We start from the raw sequence: 15701 nt of genomic DNA on the forward strand, positions 1-15701 counted from the left end.
TTCAGCAGATGGGGTTAGGGCAGGGTTAGGGTAAATGTTTCCACCTGCAGCAGATGGGATTAGGGTAAATGTTTACACCTTCAGCAGATGGGGTTAGGGTAAATGTTTCCACCTGCAGCAGATGGGGTTAGGGTAAATGTTTCCACCTTCAGCAGATGGGGTTAGGGTAAATGTTTCCACCTGCAGCAGATGGGGTTAGGGTAAATGTTTCCACCTGCAGCAGATGGGGTTAGGGTCGGGTTAGGGTAAATGTTTCCACCTTCAGGAGATGGGGTTAGGGCAGGGTTAGGGTAAATGTTTCCACCTTCAGGAGATGGGGTTAGGGCAGGGTTAGGGTAAATGTTTCCACCTTCAGCAGATGGGGTTAGGGTAAATGTTTCCACCTGCAGCAGATGGGGTTAGGGTAAATGTTTCCACCTGCAGCAGATGGGGTTAGGGTAAATGTTTCCACCTGCAGCAGATGGGGTTAGGGTAAATGTTTCCACCTGCAGCAGATGGGGTTAGGGTAAATGTTTCCACCTTCAGCAGATGGGGTTAGGGTAAATGTTTCCACTTGCAGCAGATGGGGTTAGGGTAGGGTTAGGGTAAATGTTTCCACCTTCAGCAGATGGGGTTAGGGTAAATGTTTACACCTACAGCAGATGGGGTTAGGGCAGGGTTAGGGTAAATGTTTACACCTTCAGCAGATGGGGTTAGGGTCGGGTTAGGGTAAATGTTTACACCTTCAGCAGATGGGGTTAGGGTAAATGTTTACACCTTCAGCAGATGGGGTTAGGGTTATATGGTTAGGGTAAATGTTTCCACCTTCAGCAGATGGGGTTAGGGCAGGGTTAGGGTAAATGTTTCCACCTTCAGCAGATGGGGTTAGGGTAAATGTTTACACCTTCAGCAGATGGGGTTAGGGCAGGGTTAGGGTAAATGTTTCCACCTGCAGCAGATGGGGTTAGGGTAAATGTTTCCACCTGCAGCAGATGGGATTAGGGTAAATGTTTCCACCTTCAGCAGATGGGATTAGGGTAAATGTTTAGACCTGCAGCAGATGGGGTTAGGGTAGGGTTAGGGTAAATGTTTCCACCTTCAGCAGATGGGGTTAGGGTAAATGTTTACACCTTCAGCAGATGGGGTTAGGGCAGGGTTAGGGTAAATGTTTCCACCTGCAGCAGATGGGATTAGGGTAAATGTTTACACCTTCAGCAGATGGGGTTAGGGTAAATGTTTCCACCTGCAGCAGATGGGGTTAGGGTAAATGTTTCCACCTTCAGCAGATGGGGTTAGGGTAAATGTTTCCACCTGCAGCAGATGGGGTTAGGGTAAATGTTTCCACCTGCAGCAGATGGGGTTAGGGTCTGGTTAGGGTAAATGTTTCCACCTTCAGGAGATGGGGTTAGGGCAGGGTTAGGGTAAATGTTTCCACCTGCAGCAGATGGGGTTAGGGTAAATGTTTCCACCTGCAGCAGATGGGGTTAGGGTAAATGTTTCCACCTGCAGCAGATGGGGTTAGGGTAAATGTTTCCACCTGCAGCAGATGGGGTTAGGGTAAATGTTTCCACCTGCAGCAGATGGGGTTAGGGTAAATGTTTCCACCTTCAGCAGATGGGGTTAGGGTAAATGTTTCCACCTGCAGCAGATGGGGTTAGGGTAGGGTTAGGGTAAATGTTTCCACCTTCAGCAGATGGGGTTAGGGTAAATGTTTACACCTACAGCAGATGGGGTTAGGGCAGGGTTAGGGTAAATGTTTACACCTACAGCAGATGGGGTTAGGGTAGGGTTAGGGTAAATGTTTCCACCTGCAGCAGATGGGGTTAGGGTAAATGTTTACACCTTCAGCAGATGGGGTTAGGGTAAATGTTTCCACCTTCAGCAGATGGGGTTAGGGTAAATGTTTACACCTTCAGCAGATGGGGTTAGGGCAGGGTTAGGGTAAATGTTTCCACCTGCAGCAGATGGGATTAGGGTAAATGTTTACACCTTCAGCAGATGGGGTTAGGGTAAATGTTTCCACCTGCAGCAGATGGGGTTAGGGTAAATGTTTCCACCTTCAGCAGATGGGGTTAGGGTAAATGTTTCCACCTGCAGCAGATGGGGTTAGGGTAAATGTTTCCACCTGCAGCAGATGGGGTTAGGGTCGGGTTAGGGTAAATGTTTCCACCTTCAGGAGATGGGGTTAGGGCAGGGTTAGGGTAAATGTTTCCACCTTCAGCAGATGGGGTTAGGGTAAATGTTTCCACCTGCAGCAGATGGGGTTAGGGTAAATGTTTCCACCTGCAGCAGATGGGGTTAGGGTAAATGTTTCCACCTGCAGCAGATGGGGTTAGGGTAAATGTTTCCACCTGCAGCAGATGGGGTTAGGGTAAATGTTTCCACCTTCAGCAGATGGGGTTAGGGTAAATGTTTCCACTTGCAGCAGATGGGGTTAGGGTAGGGTTAGGGTAAATGTTTCCACCTTCAGCAGATGGGGTTAGGGTAAATGTTTACACCTACAGCAGATGGGGTTAGGGCAGGGTTAGGGTAAATGTTTACACCTTCAGCAGATGGGGTTAGGGTAAATGTTTACACCTTCAGCAGATGGGGTTAGGGCAGGGTTAGGGTAAATGTTTCCACCTGCAGCAGATGGGGTTAGGGTAAATGTTTCCACCTGCAGCAGATGGGATTAGGGTAAATGTTTCCACCTTCAGCAGATGGGATTAGGGTAAATGTTTAGACCTGCAGCAGATGGGGTTAGGGTAGGGTTAGGGTAAATGTTTCCACCTTCAGCAGATGGGGTTAGGGTAAATGTTTACACCTTCAGCAGATGGGGTTAGGGCAGGGTTAGGGTAAATGTTTCCACCTGCAGCAGATGGGATTAGGGTAAATGTTTACACCTTCAGCAGATGGGGTTAGGGTAAATGTTTCCACCTGCAGCAGATGGGGTTAGGGTAAATGTTTCCACCTGCAGCAGATGGGGTTAGGGTAAATGTTTCCACCTGCAGCAGATGGGGTTAGGGTCGGGTTAGGGTAAATGTTTCCACCTTCAGGAGATGGGGTTAGGGCAGGGTTAGGGTAAATGTTTCCACCTGCAGCAGATGGGGTTAGGGTAAATGTTTCCACCTGCAGCAGATGGGGTTAGGGTAAATGTTTCCACCTGCAGCAGATGGGGTTAGGGTAAATGTTTCCACCTGCAGCAGATGGGGTTAGGGTAAATGTTTCCACCTGCAGCAGATGGGGTTAGGGTAAATGTTTCCACCTTCAGCAGATGGGGTTAGGGTAAATGTTTCCACCTGCAGCAGATGGGGTTAGGGTAGGGTTAGGGTAAATGTTTCCACCTTCAGCAGATGGGGTTAGGGTAAATGTTTACACCTACAGCAGATGGGGTTAGGGCAGGGTTAGGGTAAATGTTTACACCTACAGCAGATGGGGTTAGGGTAGGGTTAGGGTAAATGTTTCCACCTGCAGCAGATGGGGTTAGGGTAAATGTTTACACCTTCAGCAGATGGGGTTAGGGTAAATGTTTACACCTTCAGCAGATGGGGTTAGGGTAAATGTTTACACCTTCAGCAGATGGGGTTAGGGCAGGGTTAGGGTAAATGTTTCCACCTGCAGCAGATGGGGTTAGGGTAAATGTTTCCACCTGCAGCAGATGGGATTAGGGTAAATGTTTCCACCTTCAGCAGATGGGATTAGGGTAAATGTTTAGACCTGCAGCAGATGGGGTTAGGGTAGGGTTAGGGTAAATGTTTCCACCTTCAGCAGATGGGGTTAGGGTAAATGTTTACACCTTCAGCAGATGGGGTTAGGGCAGGGTTAGGGTAAATGTTTCCACCTGCAGCAGATGGGATTAGGGTAAATGTTTACACCTTCAGCAGATGGGGTTAGGGTAAATGTTTCCACCTGCAGCAGATGGGGTTAGGGTAAATGTTTCCACCTTCAGCAGATGGGGTTAGGGTAAATGTTTCCACCTGCAGCAGATGGGGTTAGGGTAAATGTTTCCACCTGCAGCAGATGGGGTTAGGGTCGGGTTAGGGTAAATGTTTCCACCTTCAGGAGATGGGGTTACGGTAAATGTTTCCACCTTCAGCAGATGGGGTTAGGGTAAATGTTTCCACCTGCAGCAGATGGGGTTAGGGTAGGGTTAGGGTAAATGTTTCCACCTGCAGCAGATGGGGTTAGGGTAAATGTTTACACCTTCAGCAGATGGGGTTAGGGCAGGGTTAGGGTAAATGTTTCCACCTGCAGCAGATGGGGTTAGGGTAAATGTTTCCACCTGCAGCAGATGGGGTTAGGGTAAATGTTTCCACCTGCAGCAGATGGGGTTAGGGTAAATGTTTCCACCTGCAGCAGATGGGGTTAGGGTAAATGTTTCCACCTGCAGCAGATGGGGTTAGGGTAAATGTTTCCACCTTCAGCAGATGGGGTTAGGGTAAATGTTTCCACCTGCAGCAGATGGGGTTAGGGTAGGGTTAGGGTAAATGTTTCCACCTTCAGCAGATGGGGTTAGGGTAAATGTTTACACCTACAGCAGATGGGGTTAGGGCAGGGTTAGGGTAAATGTTTACACCTACAGCAGATGGGGTTAGGGTAGGGTTAGGGTAAATGTTTCCACCTGCAGCAGATGGGGTTAGGGTAAATGTTTACACCTTCAGCAGATGGGGTTAGGGTAAATGTTTACACCTTCAGCAGATGGGGTTAGGGTAAATGTTTCCACCTGCAGCAGATGGGGTTAGGGTAAATGTTTCCACCTGCAGCAGATGGGGTTAGGGTAAATGTTTCCACCTGCAGCAGATGGGGTTAGGGTAAATGTTTTCACCTGCAGCAGATGGGGTTAGGGTAAATGTTTCCACCTTCAGCAGATGGGGTTAGGGTAAATGTTAGGGTGGGGTTAGGGTTAGGGTGGGTTAGGGTAAATGTTAGCGTGGGGTTAGGGTTAGGGTAAGGGTTAGGGTGGGGTTAGGGTAAATGCAGCAGACTCTAAATGCAGCAGTTTTCTGAGCAGATTTCCCCAAAACAAACAAAGAAAATACTAAATGAAGAGAAAACATTGATGAACATGAACCGAAGCCTCATTCTCAGACTCCCACAACGAACCCTGCAGCCTGAGTTCAGGAATGAATCATTCTGTGCTTTGTGAATCTGAATGAATATTCTGCTGGTTCACAATAATCTGATCTTCTGTAGCATATAAACTGGATCAGTGTTGGTTCTGGACCTTTTTCCCCAAACCTCCATCCAGCATTTGGCCCCGGGGCAAAACCAGAATTCACTTTAGTGAAAAAAATCAAAACAATCAGACAAAACATTCAACTAATCTGTGTCTAAAACCTGGAAATAACTCTGACGTTATGTCACAATTTAATATTGTTGATTTAAAAATCCTAGAGGAAACAGTTCGGCAGCTGAAATCAACAACTTGCACTCTGGACATAATGCCATCCGACTTTTTAAAAACTGTTTTTACCTGCATCAGGCATTTTTCCCAAGTCACTAAAGACAGCTGCCATTAAGCCACTCCTAAAGAAGAGAACTCTAAACGCCTCTATGATGAACAACTACAGACCTGTCTCTAATCTCTCTTTTATATCTAAGATTACTGAGAAAGTTGTATTTAACCAGCTCAACGACTTTCTGAATGAAAGTGGAAGTCTTGATAACTTTCAATCAGGCTTCAGACGTCATCACAGCACTGAAACAGCTCTGGTCAAAGTGTTAAACGACATCAGGTTGAATACTGATTCTGGTAATGTTTCAGTCCTGGTTCTGTTGGACCTCAGCGCTGCGTTTGATACTGTAGATCACAGAATCCTGTTGCACAGGCTGGAAAACTGGGCTGGACTTTCTGGAGCGGTCCTTAACTGGTTCAGGTCCTACTTAGAAGGCCGGAGTTATTTTGTTACAGTTGGCAGCTATGAATCTGAGCGAGTGACCATGACTTGTGGAGTCCCCCAGGGGTCACTTCTTGGACCTCTTCTGTTTAACTTGTACACTGGAAAAAATGCCCCTCCAAAAATAAGTAAAAAAACAACAAATAAAAGACGTTTTTGCTTGAAATAAGCAAAAAAATCTGCCAATGGAACAAGTGAAAATCGGCTTGTCAAGATTTCTTGAAATAAAATGTGATATTTAGGACTTTTGAGTTAAAAGTGATCTTGAAATTAGCTTAAAACCTCTTCAAATGAAAAAAAAATATGTTTTCAAGACTTTTTCACTTAACAAGATATTCAAGATGTATTGTATTAAAACAAGTCCCTATATCTGGCTGAAATGGTGCTTGTTAGGCAGTTGTGTCTGATATTAAGTGTAACGAGATATTCAATGAGACAAATATACTTGGTAAGATTTAGATTTTTCCAGTGTATCTGCTCCCTTTGGGTCAGATATTGCAGAATTTTAACATCAATTATCACAGTTATGCAGACGATACACAACTTTATGTGTCTCTGTCACCATGGCGACTGCAGCCCAGCAGACGTACTGTGTCAGTGTCTGGAGGAAGTAAACACCTGGATGAGAGAGAATTTTCTACAATTAAATGAAGACAAAACTGAGATCATTCTGTTTGGGAGCAAAGAGAAGAGGGTCAGCGTTGGTAAATATCTTGAGACTCGGGCCCTTACAATCACTGAGCGAGTCGGTAACCTCGGAGTGTTGATAGACTCAGATCTGACTTTCAGCAGCCACATCAAAGCTGTCACCAAGGCAGCTTTTTACCACCTCAGAAACATCAACAGAATTAAAGGTTTCCTCTCCCAAACAGACCAGGAGAAACTCATCCATGCATTCATCTCCAGTAGACTCCATTACTGTAACGCTCTTTTAACTGGACTTCCCAAAAAGAGCATTAAACATCTGCAGCTCATCCAGAACGTTGCTGCTGGAGTTTTAACCCGGACTAAGAGATCTGAACACATCACAGCAGCTTTAAAATCTTTACTCTGGCTTCCAGTCAGTCACAGAATAGATTTTAAAAGCCTGCTGATGGTTTACAAATCCCAGAACGGTTTAGGCCCAAAATACATCTGTGATATGTTCAGAGAATATAAACCCAGTGCATACTGGGAGATAACTGGGTCTGTTTCAGAGTTGGAAGCAGACACATGTTTGACCTGAAGTGTCTCATGATGCCTGCGGTTGTAAACGGTGGATAATTATTATTATTAATAATAATAATAATAATAATAATATAATTCATTCATTAATTAATAAATAATAACAATAATACATAATAATATAATTAATTAATTAATTAATAATAATTAATTAATAATAATAATAATAATAAACGATTTTTATTTATTTATTTGTTTATTTAGTCATTTATTATTATTATTAATTAGTAGTAGTAGTTTTTACTAGAATTGGTAGTATTAGGGACCGAGCAGTGAAACTGCAAGGACCCTATTGTATCTGTAAGGATTATTATTCCGTCTTCCGTCTTCCGTCTTATTCTTTGCAAAAGGTATGCGAAAACTCAGGAAATTTTGCGAGCGCCACCTGCCAGTCGACGACATGAAAGAATCTAAACTTTATATTTTTGGGAGTCGCTCATTGGCTCTGTAGCGCCCCCTATAATGCTTAAAAATGGTCCCCTCAATAGGATTAGTTTTGCGTGGGACGACGAAATTCGGTACACTTATTCATCATGCCAAGACGCACAAAAAAGTCTCATGCCGCCATGGTCCCACGTCCACAGGAAGGCGGCCATTTTGGATGGGAAGTGCGTTTTCGTGACATTTTTGGCCGATTCCACGCCTTGCATAAGATCGAACTTGTCCTACAGATTTAATGCTACAGACTTCAAACTTGGCCAGGTTACTCTTAAGACATGGAGGGAAAAATTCATTGGCCAACTTTTTCAAAACTTAAAGGGCGTAGCCGTGGCGACGCCTCAAAGTTTGATGACTCGCCATCACTCGCCACAAAAAATTAAGTCGCTTATAACTCCCACATGCATTATCCCATCTGTCCCAAACTTCATACGGTGAATGCTGGACCCAGCCTGAACGCGTACATATTATCATAGTGACATCCACCTATAGCGCCACCTGCTGGTGGTTGGAAACGTCTCTTTTTTTCCACAACTCGCATTTTATCAAACTCCTCCTACATATTTAATGCTACAAGCTTCAAACTTGGCCAGATTACTCCTAAGACATGGGGGGAAAGAATCATGGAGAAACTTTTTCAAACTCTGAACGGTGTGGGCGTGGCCACGTGTTGAAAATCGTGTGATGGCGTTTGTGATTTGAAAGCCTTATCATCATCTCAAGGTCATGAAACTTGCTCCACATGTCCACACTGACCACCTCACACGTATAAAAAGGGCATCGTGTGTGGGCGGATTAAAATGGCTCAGTGGCGCCCCCTACAATATTTAAAAATGGTCCCCGCAATGGGGTTATTTTGACGTGGGATGACAAAATTCGGTACACTCATTCATCATGCCCAGACGCACAAAAAAGTCTCGTGCCGACATGGTCCCACATCCACAGGAAGGCGGCCATTTTGGATGGAAAGTGCGTTTTCGTGCCATTTTTGACCGATTCCACGCCTTGCATAAGATCGAACTTGTCCTACAGATTTAATGCTACAGACTTCAAACTTGGCCAGGTTACTCTTAAGACATGGGGGGAAAGATTCATGGAGAAACTTTTACAAAACTTAAAGGGCGTAGCCGTGGCGACGCCTCAAAGTTTGATGACTCGCCATCACTCATCACAAAAAATGAAGTCGCTTATAACTCCCACATACATTATCCAATCTGTCCCAAACTTCATACGGTGAATGCTGGACCCAGCCTGAACGCGTACATATTATCATAGTGACATCCACCTATAGCGCCACCTGCTGGTGGTTGGAAAAAAATATGTTTTTCCACACCTCGCATTTGATTGAACTCCTCCTACAGATTTAATGGTACAAGCTTCAAACTTGGCCAGGTTACTCTTAAGACATGGGGGGAAAAAATCATGGAGAAACTTTTTCAAACTCTGAACGGTGTGGGCGTGGCCAGGCGGTGAAAATCGTGTGATGGCGTTTGTGTGGGCAGAGCGTCCAGCGTCCAACGCATGCCCAACGTGCGCACATCCAATGTGCGCACACTCGGTCCCGCATACAGCTGCTTGCAGCTTTCTAGTTATTGTTGTTATTAATACAATCATTGTAAATATTTAAAAAAAAATGTTGAGCTACTTGAATAATTTGAATTTCCCCCACTGGGGGATGAATAAAGTATTTTTCTGTTTCTATCAGCCTCGGTGTGGACGCCCCATCGTGTTACTGACTGTCTCTTCCTCCCTCAGATGGCAAAGGCGGACCAGCGCTTCGGCCAGCGGGACGGCTCCGACCAGAACTTCGACTACATGTTCAAGCTGCTGATCATCGGGAACAGCAGCGTGGGGAAGACCTCCTTCCTGTTCCGCTACGCCGACGACTCCTTCAGCAACTCCTTCGTCAGCACCGTCGGCATCGACTTCAAAGTGAAGACGGTGTACCGCAACGAGAAGAGGATCAAGCTGCAGATCTGGGTGAGGAGGGGGGGTGAGGATGGAGGGAAGGGTGAGGATGGGGGGAAGGGTGAGGATGGGGGGAAGGGTGAGGATGGAGGGAAGGGTGAGGATGGGGGGAAGGGTGAGGATGGGGGGAAGGGTGAGGAGGGGGGGAAGGGTGAGGATGGAGGGAAGGGTGAGGATGGAGGGAAGGGTGAGGATGGGGCGAAGGGTGAGGAGGGGGGGAAGGGTGAGGATGGGGGGAAGGGTGAGGATGGGGGGAAGGGTGAGGAGGGGGGGTGAGGATGGAGGGAAGGGTGAGGAGGGGGGGAAGGGTGAGGATGGAGGGAAGGGTGAGGAGGGGGGGAAGGGTGAGGAGGGGGGGTGAGGATGGAGGGAAGGGTGAGGATGGAGGGAAGGGTGAGGATGGGGGAAGGGTGAGGATGGGGGGAAGGGTGAGGAGGGGGGGAAGGGTGAGGAGGGGGGGAAGGGTGAGGAGGGGGGGTGAGGATGGAGGGAAGGGTGAGGATGGAGGGAGGGGAAGGGTGAGGAGGGGGGGAAGGGTGAGTAGGGGGGGTGAGGATGGAGGGAGGGGTGAGGATGGAGGGAAGGGTGAGGATGGAGGGAGGGGTGAGGATGGAGGGAGGGGTGAGGATGGAGGGAAGGGTGAGGATGGAGGGAGGGGAAGGGTGAGGAGGGGGGGAAGGGTGAGTAGGGGGGGTGAGGATGGAGGGAAGGGTGAGGATGGAGGGAGGGGTGAGGATGGAGGGAGGGGTGAGGATGGAGGGAAGGGTGAGGATGGAGGGAGGGGTGAGGATGGAGGGAGGGGTGAGGATGGGGGGAAGGGTGAGGATGGAGGGAGGGGTGAGGATGGAGGGAGGGGTGAGGATGGGGGGAAGGGTGAGGAGGGGGGGGAAGGCTGAGGAGGGGGGGAAGGGTGAGGAGGGGGGGTGAGGATGGGGGGAAGGGTGAGGAGGGGGGGAAGGGTGAGGATGGGGGGAAGGTCAGGTGACCAGGTGGTGAGTGTCTGAGCTGGTGAATGAGGTAAAAATGGTGGACGTGTTTGACCCACTGTGACCCACCGAGGCTTTGTCTGACCACATGACATCATCAGGCGACCGCACTGTGACATGTGATGACATCATCAGGCGACCGCACTGTGACATGTGATGACATCATCAGGCGACCGCACTGTGCCATGTGATGACATCATCAGGCGACCGCACTGTGCCATGTGATGACATCATCAGGCGACCGCACTGTGACATGTGATGACATCATCAGGCGACCGCACTGTGCCATGTGATGACATCATCAGGCGACCGCACTGTGACATGTGATGACATCATCAGGCGGCCGCACTGTGCCATGTGATGACATCATCAGGCGGCCGCACTGTGCCATGTGTGATGTAACAGGTTGAACAGACTGTAACAGCTCACAGAGACATGATGTTCTGACGCTCAGATTGCAGCTCGCTTTGTCTGGGTGATGGTGTTGCCATGGCAACAGCTCTTCACACACACTCACACTCACACACACAGACACACACGCACACATGCACACCTGCTGTGTCTCTGAGACGTCCCTTTAATTGCCACCACAGACAATGCTGTGTGTGTGCATGTGTGTGTGGATGTGTGCATGTTTGTGTTTGTGTGCACGTGGATATGAGTGTTTGTGTGCACGCTCTGAGGTGTAAAAATAGACCCAACACACAGTAACAGTCAGATGTGTCGAGGAAATGCAGTTTCTGCTCCTGCAGACGTGCAGCAAAGCATCATGGGAGCTGTAGTTGTTATTATGCTGCTTATCATGTTATCATGATCCTTCAGTTCTTGGGTTGGTCCTCAGGTCGGTCCTTAGGTTGGTCCTCAGGTCGGTCCTCAGGTCGGTCCTCAGGTTGGTCCTTAGGTTGGTCCTTTGGTTGGTCCTTAGGTTGGTCCTCAGGTCGGTCCTTAGGTTGGTCCTCAGGTTGGTCCTTAGGTTGGTCCTTTGGTTGGTCCTCAGGTTGGTCCTCAGGTCGGTCCTTAGGTTGGTCCTCAGGTCGGTCCTTAGGTTGGTCCTCAGGTCGGTCCTTAGGTTGGTCCTCAGGTTGGTCCTTAGGTTGGTCCTTTGGTTGGTCCTCAGGTCGGTCCTCAGGTCGGTCCTTAGGTTGGTCCTCAGGTCGGTCCTTAGGTTGGTCCTCAGGTTGGTCCTTAGGTTGGTCCTTTGGTTGGTCCTCAGGTTGGTCCTTAGGTTGGTCCTCAGGTTGGTCCTTAGGTTGGTCCTTTGGTTGGTCCTCAGGTCGGTCCTTAGGTTGGTCCTCAGGTTGGTCCTTAGGTTGGTCCTTAGGTCGATCCTTAGGTTGGTCCTTAGGTTGGTCCTCAGGTTGGTCCTCAGGTAGGTCCTTAGGTTGGTCCTTAGGTCGATCCTTAGGTTGGTCCTTAGGTTGGTCCTTAGGTTGGTCCTCAGGTTGGTCCTCAGGTTGATCCTCAGGTCGGTCCTTAGGTTGGTCCTCAGGTCGGTCCTCAGGTTGGTCCTTAGGTCGGTCCTCAGGTTGGTCCTCAGGTTGGTCCTTAGGTTGGTCCTTAGGTTGGTCCTTTGGTTGATCCTTAGGTTGGTCCTCAGGTAGGTCCTTAGGTTGGTCCTTAGGTTGGTCCTTAGGTTGGTCCTTAGGTTGGTCCTTAGGTTGGTCCTCAGGTTGGTCCTCAGGTTGGTCCTTAGGTTGGTCCTCAGGTCGGTCCTCAGGTTGGTCCTTAGGTTGGTCCTTAGGTAGGTCCTTAGGTTGGTCCTTAGGTTGGTCCTTAGGTTGGTCCTTTGGTTGATCCTTAGGTTGGTCCTCAGGTAGGTCCTTAGGTTGGTCCTTAGGTTGGTCCTTAGGTTGGTCCTTTGGTTGGTCCTTAGGTTGGTCCTTAGGTTGGTCCTCAGGTTGGTCCTTAGGTTGGTCCTCAGGTTGGTCCTCAGGTTGGTCCTTAGGTTGGTCCTCAGGTCGGTCCTCAGGTTGGTCCTTAGGTTGGTCCTTAGGTAGGTCCTTAGGTTGGTCCTTAGGTTGGTCCTTAGGTTGGTCCTTTGGTTGATCCTTAGGTTGGTCCTCAGGTAGGTCCTTAGGTTGGTCCTTAGGTTGGTCCTTAGGTTGGTCCTTTGGTTGGTCCTTAGGTTGGTCCTTAGGTTGGTCCTCAGGTTGGTCCTCAGGTTGGTCCTCAGGTCGGTCCTCAGGTTGGTCCTCAGGTTGGTCCTCAGGTCGGTCCTTAGGTTGGTCCTTAGGTAGGTCCTTAGGTTGGTACTTTGGTTGGTCCTTAGGTTGGTCCTCAGGTTGATCCTTAGGTTGGTCCTCAGGTTGGTCCTTAGGTTGGTCCTTTGGTTGGTCCTTAGGTTGGTCCTTAGGTTGGTCCTCAGGTCGGTCCTCAGGTTGGTCCTCAGGTTGGTCCTCAGGTCGGTCCTTAGGTTGGTCCTCAGGTCGGTCCTCAGGTTGGACCTCAGGTTGGTCCTTAGGTCAGTCCTTAGGTCGGTCCTCAGGTTGGTCCTTAGGTTGGTCCTTAGGTAGGTCCTTAGGTTGGTCCTTAGGTTGGTCCTTTGGTTGGTCCTTAGGTTGGTCCTTTGGTTGGTCCTTAGGTTGGTCCTCAGGTCGATCCTTAGGTCGGTCCTTAGGTTGGTCCTTAGGTTGGTCCTTTGGTTGGTCCTTAGGTTGGACCTCAGGTTGGTCCTTAGGTTGGTCCTTAGGTCGGTCCTTAGGTTGGACCTCAGGTTGGTCCTTAGGTTGGTCCTTAGGTAGGTCCTTAGGTTGGTCCTTAGGTTGGTCCTTAGGTTGGTCCTTTGGTTGGTCCTTAGGTTGGACCTCAGGTTGGTCCTCAGGTCGGTCCTTAGGTAGGTCCTCAGGTTGGTCCTTAGGTTGGTCCTCAGGTTGGTCCTTAGGTTGGTCCTCAGGTTGGTCCTCAGGTAGGTCCTTAGGTTGGTCCTCAGGTAGGTCCTTAGGTTGGTCCTCAGGTTGGTCCTCAGGTTGGTCCTTAGGTTGGTCCTTAGGTTGGTCCTCAGGTTGGTCCTTAGGTCGGTCCTTAGGTTTGTCCTCAGGTTGGTCCTTAGGTCAGTCCTCAGGTTGGTCCTCAGGTTGGTCCTTAGGTCGGTCCTCAGGTTGGTCCTTAGGTTGGTCCTTAGGTCGGTTCTCAGGTTGGTCCTTAGGTGGGTCCTTAGGTTGGTCCTCAGGTTGGTCCTCAGGTAGGTCCTTAGGTTGGTCCTCAGGTTGGTCCTCAGGTTGGTCCTTAGGTTGGTCCTCAGGTTGGTCCTTAGGTCGGTCCTTAGGTTTGTCCTCAGGTTGGTCCTTAGGTCGGTCCTCAGGTTGGTCCTTAGGTTGGTCCTCAGGTTGGTCCTTAGGTTGGTCCTTAGGTTGGTCCTCAGGTTGGTCCTTAGGTTGGTCCTTAGGTTGGTCCTCAGGTTGGTCCTTAGGTAGGTCCTTAGGTTGGTCCTCAGGTTGGTCCTCAGGTTGGTCCTTAGGTTGGTCCTCAGGTTGGTCCTTAGGTCGGTCCTTAGGTTGGTCCTCAGGTTGGTCCTTAGGTCGGTCCTCAGGTTGGTCCTTAGGTTGGTCCTCAGGTTGGTCCTTAGGTTGGTCCTTAGGTTGGTCCTCAGGTTGGTCCTTAGGTTGGTCCTTAGGTTGGTCCTCAGGTTGGTCCTTAGGTTGGTCCTTAGGTTGGTCCTCAGGTTGGTCCTTAGGTTGGTCCTTAGGTTGGTCCTCAGGTTGGTCCTTAGGTTGGTCCTTAGGTTGGTCCTTAGGTTGGTCCTTAGGTCAGTCCTCAGGTTGGTCCTCAGGTTGGTCCTTAGGTTGGTCCTTAGGTTGGTCCTCAGGTTGGTCATCAGGTTATCTTAACACAGTGACATATTTATCATTTAATTTAATTCAATTAAACTTGGTAACTTTAACTTAAAAGAGAACAATCAGAGAATAATCAGAATAATCAGAATAATCAGAATAATAAGAGAATAATCAGAGATTAATCATGCATTTCTCTTCGATTTGCTCTGAGATTGAGCTGATTTCCTCGTTACTCCAGAAAAGGGTCTGGAGTAGCTGCTGGGGATGAAGTTCAGGGCTTTATGCAGCTGCACATGAACAGCAGGCAGATATTAACTCACTACTCTGTCCAACTAACAGCTTTCTGTGAGCGTGCTCTGACACTGAAAACTCCTCATTAACACCAAACAGATCCTGAGTGGAGGTTCTGACTCTGCTGATCAGCCTGACTGTGATGAAGTGTTTCATAGTTCATCTGATCCACTGTTTCCTCTTCCAGCAGGACACACAAAGTACCGTCCACATACTTTTGGACACGTTAGAACACAGAGATATCGTCCCAAAAACACTTTTTCTGAGTAAAATCAGTTGCTGCCTGAGGCGTGCACACTCGGGCGTGCACGTATGATGATGCCTCACATCAGATCTGAATGAATGAATCGTAAATGAGTTCCGACTGCGTCGTTCAAAGAAAAGATTCAAACTGGGACAGTTGAGTCACAGCGGAGACGCACAGAGAGCTAAATTTAGCCGAACGGGGGATGGAGACGAAGATGGCTGAGTGAGAGTCAGACTGACTGGTATGGGGTTGTAGATCTCCTTAAGTCCTGTACTCCTTCTCCTGTCCACCATGCACACATGCCTCAACAGCCGTATCATCAGAATACTTCTGTATGTGGCAGGACTCTGAGTTGTACCTGAACGTGTACAGGGTGAAAATAAAAGGACCCAAAACAGAACCCTGCGGAGCCCCAGTGTGATGAGTTTTCTATGTTTCTGTTTCCAGGACACGGCGGGGCAGGAGCGGTACCGCACCATAACCACAGCTTACTACCGCGGCGCCATGGGCTTCATTCTGATGTATGACATCACCAACGAGGAGTCCTTCAACGCCGTCCAAGACTGGTACGTGATTGGCTAGAAGCCGGCGTTCCTTCCTGGTTCAGAGTGATGCGAGGCGCGGCTGATGGCTGCTGTTACTGTGTCTCTGCAGGGCCACGCAGATCAAGACGTACTCGTGGGACAACGCCCAGGTCATCATGGTGGGCAACAAATGCGACATGGACGAGGAGCGGGTCGTACCTCCTGAGAAAGGAAAACACCTGGCCGAGCAGCTGGGTGAGACGCTGCTGCCAAAACCTGCCGGAAACACTCAGTTTTAACCCCTTAACGTCTGAATTTATATAGCTGTATATAAAAAAATGTTTTGTGTGTGTTTTAGCCTTTAAGTAGATGGTAAATAATGCTGAGATTATTAA

General features: G+C 48.7%; 1 protein-coding gene across 1 annotated transcript in view; it reads left to right on the forward strand.

Moving 5' to 3' along the window:
- rab3b (RAB3B, member RAS oncogene family) overlaps positions 1-15701 on the forward strand; it is a 61469-nt gene that overhangs the window by 42128 nt on the left and 3640 nt on the right. Inside the window, exons 2-4 of the mRNA XM_075486137.1 lie at positions 9273-9497; positions 15230-15348; positions 15437-15561. Of these exons, the coding sequence (XP_075342252.1) occupies positions 9273-9497; positions 15230-15348; positions 15437-15561 (469 nt within the window). The remainder of the gene's footprint in view (positions 1-9272; positions 9498-15229; positions 15349-15436; positions 15562-15701) is intronic.

Source organism: Odontesthes bonariensis, chromosome 15 (genome assembly GCF_027942865.1).
Source record: "Odontesthes bonariensis isolate fOdoBon6 chromosome 15, fOdoBon6.hap1, whole genome shotgun sequence".
Taxonomy (NCBI): domain Eukaryota; kingdom Metazoa; phylum Chordata; class Actinopteri; order Atheriniformes; family Atherinopsidae; genus Odontesthes; species Odontesthes bonariensis.